This window comes from Halyomorpha halys, unplaced genomic scaffold, assembly GCF_000696795.3.
Source record: "Halyomorpha halys isolate HHAL.00 unplaced genomic scaffold, Hhal_1.1 Scaffold18.1, whole genome shotgun sequence".
In the NCBI taxonomy this organism is placed as follows: Eukaryota; Metazoa; Arthropoda; class Insecta; order Hemiptera; family Pentatomidae; genus Halyomorpha; species Halyomorpha halys.
In genome coordinates this window covers 2,626,933-2,638,095 of record NW_027114407.1, presented here as the reverse complement: position 1 = coordinate 2,638,095, position 11,163 = coordinate 2,626,933, and the positions used below count along the sequence as shown (strand labels likewise).

The window sequence follows — 11,163 nt, the reverse complement described above, 5'->3', positions numbered from 1 at the left end:
ACATATATTATTAATGATCTGACGTTTACTTATAAATACTATTTTTTTGGGCCCAATCTAAGCATTCATAGCATTGGAACCAGTTTTCTTCGAATGTTTCTCAACATACCATATATTCGGCCTCTCGATCTTTTCGAAGAGACTTTAATTTGATTTACTTTGTTTTTAATAACTTTTTTATTTCTTTACATCAATTTTTCTTTTTTCCGATCATTTTTATTACCTTTGCTTTTCTGTAGTTCTTCTAACTACTTTATATATAGCGAATACATAGTATTCAATACATGTTATACGATGTATTCACTGCAAATACAAATTTTTAAAAAAGTAGCCCTATCCATAGTGTTTTTGTAGAATTTTAATATCCTAGACGTTTACAAAAATACTATACTTTGTTTAAGATTTTTAACATTGTAAACACTTTATTTATGGTTTAATTATTAAACACTTTAAATGCCTCGTTGCTCAATACTTGTATTTTCTTGAATTTGCAGTGATGCAAAATCCTAAAATGAAAATGTCTGAGGGTACCCAATATTAACATATTCAGGAGTACCCGATCGTTAGCAAGTCATACCAAGAATTTTTAAAGCGTACAAGAAATTAAATAAACACCATAAAAAAACATAAAATATAATAAATATTGCACAAATTATAACCATAAACAAATAACCATACTTATTCATTCTAAGAAAGTTTGACAGGAAATTTATTTTTGAAGGGAATAAAACGTACAACTTATAATACAAGAGCCGTGGTAAAAAAAAAGGCAGTGATATAGGCAAATATTTGAATATGAATATGATTTTGCACCTGAAATTTTGTCCAAATCAATTTATTTTTGCAAATATAATGAAAACTACACCCCCTACGAAGATATGTGTCATAAACTACTTTACTGTACATTAAACTAGCTTTAATTTGTGTGTTGGCAGACTTCTCCAAGTCTTAATACTTCATGAGATATTTTTCATCAATCCAAAAAGTCTGTCCGAACAACTAGAAATCATAATTTTGTGAACTTATTTTGTCAAATATCATAAAAACCACTACTCCTACATAGATAAAGGTTATAAGCTACTTCATAGTACATTTAACTAGCTTTAATGTGAGTGCTGGCAGACATCTGTACGTCTTACGGTTCCTGAGATATATTATTTCGTTCAAAATGTTTGCCCGAACTGCTATAAATCAACATTTTATCGAATATCATGAAAAATACTACTCCAATGAAGACATGCGTAATAAACTACGGTATAGTACATTAAAATAGCTTGAGTGTTAATTTGTACGTCTGATGGTTTTTGAGATATTTATTTATTTTATTAAGTGTTTCGACCACTAGGTTTTTGAGGTAAAGATTTCTCAAAATAAATTCTCTAATTACTGATTTTTTATGAAGTGTTGCTTTTTAAAAAGCTGTATCTTGAGAACTATTAAAGGTAAATAGCTCTATTAGAGCTCATATTTAGTAAATTTACTCTTCTTTAAATGATGTTCTATTAGATGTTTTAGTGTTGTTGATCATTTTAAAGATATGGAGCTCTGAAAGAAAAACAAATGTTTTTAAAGGTTTTTAAACAACCGCCATTTTTTATTCCCCCTACCTATACTTGGCAGAAAAATTGGGGTGAAATAACTGAATTTTTTCTCCTCTTGGGTTCTTGTAATACTATTATTATTAACTGGGCGCAGCAACTGAATTGCATCTGTTTACAATTTAATTTCAATATCCGAGGCTGCCTTACCTTCCTCTAATAAATTAAAATAAATGATACAATAAGTGTATACCTATATCCATGAACATAAATATTGACACAAATAAAAAGTAAATAGTATTTCTTCAGATCTTATCTTATCACAAAAGGTGTTTAATTTGTTACAAATTTTTAGGTTTAGGAATAGAAATTGGTTAAGAATAAACTTGAAGAAAGGTCCAGATTAAGCACGTCAGAAGCACCCCTGAACTCCTGTTTTGCAGATGATTAAGTTTGTCGGTACATCAAAGTGAACCCGTGCTCAGATGAGTCCGCACCGAATGTCTCCTCTCTGTCAATCCCCAGTTGAGTTGTTTACGTTTGTACTCAATTTAAATTAGTGATTTCAATTTTACTGCTTTATTCACTTCTCTTCACTTTTTAAGACAAATAGAACTACCTCAGAATGTTTATTTCTTATTAATTAATTAATTATGAGAGATAGTTGACCGTGGATGACGTACGAGGAGAAGATGGTTGGGGGTGTGGTCAAAGAGAAACACAAATAAGTTGTATTAACCTATTTTATTGTGCCAGTATAGGTTAATACAACTTATTTGTGTGTCTCTTTGACCGCGCCCCCAACCATCTTCTCCTCGTTCATTATCGTTTATTGTGGAACTCCAGGAATAAATTTTATTATAATTAAAAACAGAAGATGCATGGGTAAAAAGTTATACGTTTATCAATATTTTAAAATATCTTTGGAGGCCTAAACCATCATTCTCCAGGTCTGCATGTCTTGGGCTATTGCTTGCCAGTTCCCAGTGTTTTCTCAAATTTTTACTGGTTCTGTCTACCCATCTGGTTTTTGGCCTCCCAAGTGGCCTCTCGCCAACTATACTGGTATTCATTGCTGTGTAGAGGCGTCCTGATGGATTGCTTCGAGCCACATGCTCCGCACATCTTATTTTCCTTACCTTCCTATCATCGATATTGACGGACCAGTCTCTGCAAGCAGTTCACTGTTAGTTCTCCCTCTCCATGTGCTAAGGCTCTGATCCCAAATCGCTCCTATAATTGTACGCAGAACTTTCAGATCAAATTTCTAGATTTTGCTTTCTAGGGTACTTGTTAGAGCCCAGGTCTCTCAACCGTCTATCAGAGCTGGCTTCATTATGCCACTTTACACCTTGAGTTTCGGATTTTTAGGGATTTTAGTATTCTTGACAGAGAAAAGTTGGCGCTTGTTATACGCTGGTCTATCTCAGTCCGTTGATCATTTATTGAAGTTATTGTGGAGCCGAGGTATTTTTTTTTTAAATTTATTTATTGATATTTACAAGTGTACATAAAATACAACAAGTAAATTTAAAGTGAGATCATAATGGTATGATACAGGCATGTAGAGAAACTACCCATTGGTAGCACTGTAAAAACATTTTTACAATATAAGGTCTGGAGGCCATCTTCTTTTCAGACGCCTCGGAGGATTGTCAGGAATGAAAGAGGAAGTAATGTTAGAAACTAATGGGTTTGAGTGGCTAGGGAGTTTATAATAGGAGTAATATCTGGTTCGGGCTAGATCGGTTATAAGCCACATTAAGGTCTTTATGGATGATTTTATTTCTGACAGTGACAAAGATCATTAAGGATTTTACGAAGGATTTTAGATTGCAAGGATTGAATATGAGAGGAATTCGAAGGTTTAGTGGAGCCCTAAAGCTCAACATATGTCCAGATAGGCCTTATTTTTGTCATGCAGATCAGTCTTTTGTAATGAATTGGAAGTTCAGACCGTTTGTCGAGTAAGTGCTGTAATAGTCGAAATCGACGTGCAGTTTCCTCTATTTTCAGTCTTGTGTCAGGATTCCAAGTTAGTAGTTTGTCCAAGGTAGTGGGTTTGTTCTACAGGGGTAAGAGCAACATTATTAAAGTATACTGTAGGGCTGTCAGAGCCGAGGTATTTGAAACTGTTTTTTCGGAAACGATTTGCCGTCCGCGCAGACCATGTCGTTATGGTGAATTTTTAGGCTTACAATCACACATTATGTTTTAGCTTCATTTACTTGCAAGTAGATTTCCTCTACTTCTCTTAATAAACTCTTTGTAAGTCTTTCTATGTCATCTTGGATACTTCTTAGGACCGCAATGTCGTCCGTGCGCATAGACTAGGATTTTATGTTTCATTCCAATGTGCACCCTACCATTTTCTCGCGTGATGTTCTTCTAATCACTTTTTCTAGGGCTTAGCTAAACAGCATTGGTTGAGAGTCCATCTCTTTGTTTCAGATCTGTTCTGATTTTAAATGCTTCATATACTTCTCCTTGTATCAAGACTCTGGATTTAGGATCATTGGTATACGCTTTTGTGAGTCTTACCAACTTCCCAGATATCCTCAGCACAGCTATGATCTTCCAAAGAGTGTTTGTCAACGGAATCATCAGCTGCTTCGGAATAAAAAAATAAGGCATGCACATCCTGATCTACTTCTCATCGTTATTCGAGTATCTGTTTTAGGATAAAGATCTGGTCTAGCATGCTCTTTCCTCTTCTGAACTCTACTGGGTAATCGCCTATTATATTCTTGTAATACCAAGATATCTGCTTTAGCAGATAAAATAGAATAATATAAATAGAACTTAACCAGTGGGTCTGGAATAATCAAATAAATGTGCTAGAAACAAGAACTGCATAAAATTTTAAAAAATATAATGAACTAATTGGGTAAGTTGAATAAAACAATATTTAATAAAACCATATTTAATTTCAATTATGATTATATGGAACGATAAAAATTATTATTATTATCACAAGATATATATTGCTAGTAATTATTTACTAAGATTTATTCATTACAGTATAAATCAAAAACTTATTGTAATTAATTTTTTTTTTTTCAGGATCATAAATTGTAGGAAATATTTATTTTGAAAACTCCATTTGGCAGTAATTATTATTAGAATTCAGTTATACAATAAAGTAAAAATCTGATTAATATTAGATTTTTTCAATGAGGTGTTCGCCTTGTTCAATGCCATAATGCATTTCATCCCCAAGTTGATAAGCCCAGGCCATTCTCTTAGAAGTGAATCCTATTCCAACCTCACCTTTATTACTCACAGTTATGGCACCAGCAGTTTTTCCAACTCTTTTAGTCATAGCTTCACAAGCCGCAACTGTGGCATTTTGAGCAGATTCCCCTAATCAAAACACAACCAATTTAATAAATTAAAAATATATTTTACAACTTGTAAGTAAACAGGAATGGCCATTACATGATTAACAACACCATAATATCTTATTTTAAAGACCTTGATGCGCGATTCCAGATTTTTATCGGTCCCATCCTTTATATTTTTAACTGTTATTTGTCCTTGTTTAATATTACTTTTGAAAAGTAATTAATCATTTTATAATTGGGTAAGATATTAGTAGTAGGCAGGACAACAGTTGCTAAACACCAGATGAAAGTTAGCAAGGTTGAAAAGTCTAAAAGCTTCCATAAAAATAATTGGCACAAAATGTGTTAATTAATTTAATAAAAAGCAAGGGGATCTCTTGCTTGGAGACTTAATTCTCTCCCAACCATCCAGATCTGCCATTAAGTGAATAATAATTCATTAAATAACAGGACTTTGTAATGAGAAAAAAAATTATTGACATATTAATTTCTAACAGACAAGGTGGAAGTCAATTGATTATAATTAAGCCTACTTTTATTGACTAAATTGTATTAAAAATAGAATTTTCTTTTCTAGTTTGGTCAGATTACAAAACAAAACCTTTAGTTATTTAAGGACAACCCTTAGTTCAGAAAATATCACACCTTGTTGCATTAATGTCAAGATTCGATGAGCCAAATTGTATTTCAATATTGATTCTCCATGGCCAGTAGTAGAAACACTTCCAACTTCATCATCACTGTACCCACCACACCCTAGAATGCAGAGGAAGCAAGTTAGATGATATATAAACTTTAAATCAGATAAAATGTTAGTTCTGCAATATTGTAAAGTGTTATTTAAGTAAACATAAGATTAAAGTCAATTAAATAAAAATGGCGAGTCATATAGACATTTGAGTAGCCAATATAATATGGAAGTAGTCATAGAAATATGATATATTTAATTTTATTACTTTATTTAGCAGTTATAATAAAATTACACACCAGCTTTAAAACTGTAACTTCAAAAACAGTATTTATTATTCATTCTTTCTATCTATAATTGACCTGTTGACTGCCAACAAAGCGAACACAGTTTATGTTCTTTTCTTGAACCCTTACTATGAGTTATCTCCTAGGTTTTTACTTGCCATACTTGTAAAGTAGTAATGAAATATGTAAACAATTAGAGAATAAGGCTGTACAATGAAATTACAAATTTGTATCCCATGCAAGAACCATACCATACCATCTCGTGGCCAGCAGTTAATATAGTAATTAAGAATAAATTTGTTTTGTACCAAGTAGAAAATTTATGGGGTGAGTTCAAGGAATTTTGAAACCTTCATCATTTAACTTCAATAATAACATTCAAATAAAATTATTATGAATACTAAACATTCGTTGGGTTGTTAGGTAGGGTCAAATCAAATTATAAAATGAATTGAATAAATTAATCATTATTTATAAACCTGGAAGTGGTGTATCTCCAATTCTTCCTTTATATTTTCCTGTGATTCCTCCCGTAGAGGTTGCAGAAGCAACATGACCTGTTGAATCTACAGCGACACAACCTACAGTGCCTACACCACCCGGAGTTCGGCTAAAAAAAATTAAAACTTTTGATTTATATATATTTTAAACATAAATAAAAACATACTTAAGATGAAAAATTTAATCAGACTATTAAAACATTTTTTTAAAATGTGTTTATTGATTGAGTCATAAAAAATGAGGTAATTTTGATGGAAAAAGGTCACAAATCTTCATAAATGATAGAATAATACTTATTCATAAAACATACTCTCCAATTTCAGTGAGGGAAGGTTTGCTATCCACGAGTGACCTGTTTTTAAATTCTTCTAAAGCTTTTCTAGCATCTTCCGTAATGAGATAGTCGTCAGGTACCCTGGGAACACACATTTTGACAATAAATTCTTCTACTCCCTCGCCTCCTAATATGGTATGAGGAGTTTTTTCCATGACCATTCTAGCAAGAGAAATAGGATTAGCGATATTCTTCACCAATGTAACGCTACCTAAAAATTAAAATTTATTCTAGCTCAACTGCTTTACAACATTTTTATTATAATAAAAACAAATACAAGGCAACAACTTTAAGATTCACCTGCAGAAAATTTCTTTCCTTCAACAATTAGTGCTTCCATTTCTACCTGCCCTGCCAAGTTTAAAACAGAGCCTTTACCTACAAAATATAAACATTACTAGTAATTAAATAAATATAACAATTAATTGTTAATAATAATGGTTCTACAAAATTATTTAAATTTTATATCACTAAAATAGGCTTTTCATTTACCCAGCTTTCCAAAGAGGCAGGTTTAAAATGACAGTTGTCTTATTTACAGAGGGTTTCACTCATAGAGATCAAAATGTACCATTTTTCATTCATGGAGGTAAATATGTTGATAAAAAATGCATATTTTATGTTTTTATAAGTAAGTAATTTTATTTTTGAAAAGAAAACAAAACTAATCGCTTAAAAAAAATTGGTTTAGATTTCAGTGCTCCTAGCTTTAATGTGTTTCTCGATGGCGTAAATCTGATCAAATTTGCCAGGATTATCAATATTTGACATCTCAAAACATTTGTGTGAGTTTCTAATGCTTTACTTGTGTCAAGCATTAAAACTCTTAAAGTAAGTTTAACTTTAAGTAAGTAAAACTTTGAAGAAGTATCTTCACAGGCTCTTTTTCTTCCTCAAAATTTTGGAAATTACTAAAAAAATAAAGCATATGGAGAAGAAATTGAAATGTTTGTAAACAAATGAATCAAAACCTGATAAATTGTTTTACTTATATAGGCTATTGATCCACAAAGTCCCAACTATAGAGATAAACATTGAAAAAATTTTAGAAATCAAATCTCAATTACAAAGGTTTAAAAACTCTCAGTAACGGAGGTATTTCAATGCAGATGTGCTGGGACCTCATTAGAATCATCAATAGTAGAGGTTAGTCGGTATCAAGAGCCCGCTTGAACAGGTTACACTATATAGTATATACTATAACAATTTTTTTTAAAACCCAGTCAATGAATATACAATCAAAATAAAAGACTATCCTAATAACAGAAGATAGAATTAATATATGAGGTTGCTTCCATTAATTTTCATGACAACCAAATAATTGGGTAATTATACATTATATCTGTACAACAATTATTTTCTTTAATTTAATGTTAAAGACAATACAGATGGCTATATTGATGGATACTAAAAAGTTATTAAAGTTGTTTCTTAATTTATTAAATATAAGCTAATAAAATTAGACTCCTTTATGATATCCAACCTGAATTAATTAATTCAAATATGTTTATGTAGGAAAATTATATACAATGCTTATCAATAAATTTTAAAAAACTTGAACTTACAATAAAAATGAAACGATTTAAAGTATGATGGTGATATAACAGCCTTCAGACTTATATGTAACTGCCCATCGAACCGTTGACTGTGGCAGATATTTCCTTATCCATTCCTCTTCCGAATGGAATTCTATTCCCTCCTTCCTTTTTTGCTCTAATACTCTTCCAACTTTCAAATCCTGCATCTTTAATCACCTATTACCATCTAATTCCCAAAGAATAACAATCAAAATTGTATATCCGTATTTTTATCAAACAAACTTGTAAATTGACAAAAAGACGGATGCAATGTAACATAAATACTGTTGGTTGTTTTAAATATCTATATAGAATCTGGATGCACATACAATCATTTATTCTTTATAACTTAAGATTTACAATTTGTTAGAGGATTTAATTTTTTTTTATCCCCTTATTTACTTATTATTATTTTTTAATTATTCTTCTATCTTCGATGTTTTTTATTTTCTTTAATACTGGAAAATTTGTATAAAGACATTGATTTTTCCTTTTTGTTAATTATTTTATTTCATCTGTGTTTTATTCTTTTTCATTTCTATTATTAAAAGTTAGTCACACTATGATTGATGAGATAACATATGGTTTTGTTTTTTCTGTTTTCTTTTCTTTTTTCATTTTACATATTCTGTTACACATTGGTGTTTATTCGTCTATTTCTTCTTCTCTAAATTATTATTTTAGTTATATTCATATTCTATAAGTTCATATATATATTTTTTTATTTTTATCATACTCTAAGGCTCTAATGCCTTTTGTGAATGCTTGAAATATTATTCTAAAGGGGCTAGTCCCAGAATAAATAAAGAAAAAAAAAGAATACTTTAAATTGTAGATGTTTAGTAGGAGTAATGAGAGAAAACAGGTCATATAACACCACCAAAATTAAAAAAATAATTGAAACTTCCAAAATAAAATAAATATGAGTGAGAACCTGCATTGAAATTTGTATCGTCTTCCATAATGCGAACAGCTGCTTCAATCGCATCAAGAACATTTCCAGTTTCATTTAACACTCGGTGGCCTTCTCTGGCTGCTTTCTTAACTCCATCAAATTTGCCTTGTTTCCTTGAGTCTGGAATATCTCCAGCTCCACCATGGACCACAAGAACTGGCCGTACCATTGACCTACTGTATGTTGCAAAATATGCAATTATCTAAATGTAAAAAAAAAAAATTCAATATTATTAAATATAAAGAAAACAAAAACATGTCATTATTAAATAAATATAACCACCACAAGAGCCTGTAGATACATCTTAACTTGATGTGAGTATCAAACCACAAGAAATATTTATATAAGGTCAATGACTTGAAAAGAATAGATACATTAACCTCAAAAGAGGAGGGGAACACAATCTATAGATGTATCATATTCTGCAGGCAGGAACCAAGACACATTGTAACTAAACTGAGAAAAATGATTTCAAGTTAAATGCAATTTTGGTTAAAGTTAAATACTTTTAAAAAAATCACAAATAAAACCATGTATTTTTTATTATTTCAATTAACATCATATTAAAAAGCTTCTATTATATGCAATGATGATCCCTCAAACAAATTCTAATACTGAGATATTACATTTTTTTTCAAATTTCAGTTTTTGTAGTCAGCTTAAAGATAGTGAATAAAGGATATAATGTGATACTTAGGAAACAATAATATACAATTAACTCATATTTTGAAGTGAATTAGTAGAATATTATAATTGAACTATTTTTATAATTAATTAATAAAATAAAGAGAAATATACATTTATTTACTTTTATGTAAAAAAGTTCCATCAATAAAACAATATCGAAATAATCTATAAAGTTATTTTTGGCAAATTACATGCAAAGGAAATAAAAATCAAGACTTACATGCACCAGGAGTCCTGTCACACAAATCCTAACTATCTAAATATTTGGTACAGATAAAAGACGTTCTTGATAAGATAAATGCCTTGAACTACTCTTTACAATTTAATAAGATTATTTAAATCACATTTTTCATTCCACATAAATCATCTTCACAGTGAAAAACACAGTGCAAAAAAACTTTAACGATTCCTTCCTGGGTTAAAATATCTAAAGCTTGCAAACATTAGATGAAAATCATTGAATGCAAAAAAAGTATAGAAAATACTCAATTTATTTAGAGGAGCCATGAAGTATGTTGTATATTACTCTTCTTCAAATGATACCCTCCCTTCCGATTATCAGACAAAATACAGATTTGTATTGAGACCTGCAAAATTACTAGAACGTTTTCTAGCTTGTTGGAATATTAAATTTATGATAGAAAAGTGGTAAGGGAATAATGTATGACAAATTAATGATTATACAATTAGATATTTAGTAATAACTAAAAAACAATTGTAATCTCTACATTAAGATTAAATAATCCCTGAAGTAGATGATTTATCATCTGTATTCAATTTATGTAATTAAAATTACTTTTATATATATTTTGACGTTAAACAATTAAAAAAAGTTTTTGAATGGTTGATGAAAAAATTATGTTGACTTGGAATAAAAACATAGAAATTCACTTATTCAATCATTAACAGAAATAACTAATCATTCAACAAGAAATCTCAATTTAAACAATAATATTTTCAAAAATCAACTGAAGTGCGAATCGAATTCCGCGCAGCGAGGATCAATGAAAACTTTATAAGACATTCAAAGTTAATCAGTTTCGTATTTGAAAGAACCGACATATATCGCTGCTTTGCTTTATAATAAACATCTGACTACAAATGTTTTATATTTTTTATTTGATGTAATCCGTAGATTTTACTTAAACTGTGGTTACTCTTTGACAAACGTGCTAGCTTCAGGCGTCTGTAGGCGGACTCCCTTAGAGGAAATAGCCTTGTCTACGAAACCATCTTCGGAATATGACCAATT

At 30.4% G+C, this 11,163-nt stretch overlaps 1 protein-coding gene across 3 annotated transcripts; it reads right to left on the bottom strand.

Moving 5' to 3' along the window:
• Window positions 1-4,445: 4,445 nt before the first annotated feature.
• Window positions 4,446-10,750, bottom strand: LOC106680941 (probable isoaspartyl peptidase/L-asparaginase GA20639). 3 transcript variants are annotated; one of them, XM_014421002.3, is made up of 7 exons: window positions 10,132-10,750; window positions 9,204-9,426; window positions 6,993-7,070; window positions 6,669-6,903; window positions 6,337-6,467; window positions 5,528-5,638; window positions 4,446-4,901 (listed from the first exon to the last, which is right to left on the bottom strand). In XM_014421002.3, exons 2-7 carry the CDS (start codon window positions 9,391-9,393, stop codon window positions 4,699-4,701), a joined length of 948 nt encoding a protein of 315 aa, XP_014276488.1. In that variant the 5' UTR covers window positions 9,394-9,426; window positions 10,132-10,750; the 3' UTR covers window positions 4,446-4,698. The 3 variants fall into 3 exon arrangements, with proteins under 3 accessions (XP_014276488.1, XP_066907692.1, XP_014276472.1); XM_067051591.1 differs by lacking the exon at window positions 10,132-10,750 and adding an exon at window positions 10,033-10,050; XM_014420986.3 differs by lacking the exon at window positions 10,132-10,750 and adding an exon at window positions 9,507-9,733.
• Between the last annotated feature and the right edge of the window lie 413 nt (window positions 10,751-11,163).

Excerpts from the sequence above, each read along its gene's own strand:
- LOC106680941 (XM_014420986.3), bottom strand. The coding sequence starts at position 9,527 with ATGTATCTACAGGCTCTTGTG. Across the intron at positions 9,427-9,506 it reads TGTATCTACAGGCTCTTGTG|ATAATTGCATATTTTGCAAC; the intron begins GTGGTTATATTT and ends TTTTACATTTAG. Across the intron at positions 6,468-6,668 it reads TCCCTCACTGAAATTGGAGA|CCGAACTCCGGGTGGTGTAG; the intron begins GTATGTTTTATG and ends AATTTTTTTTAG.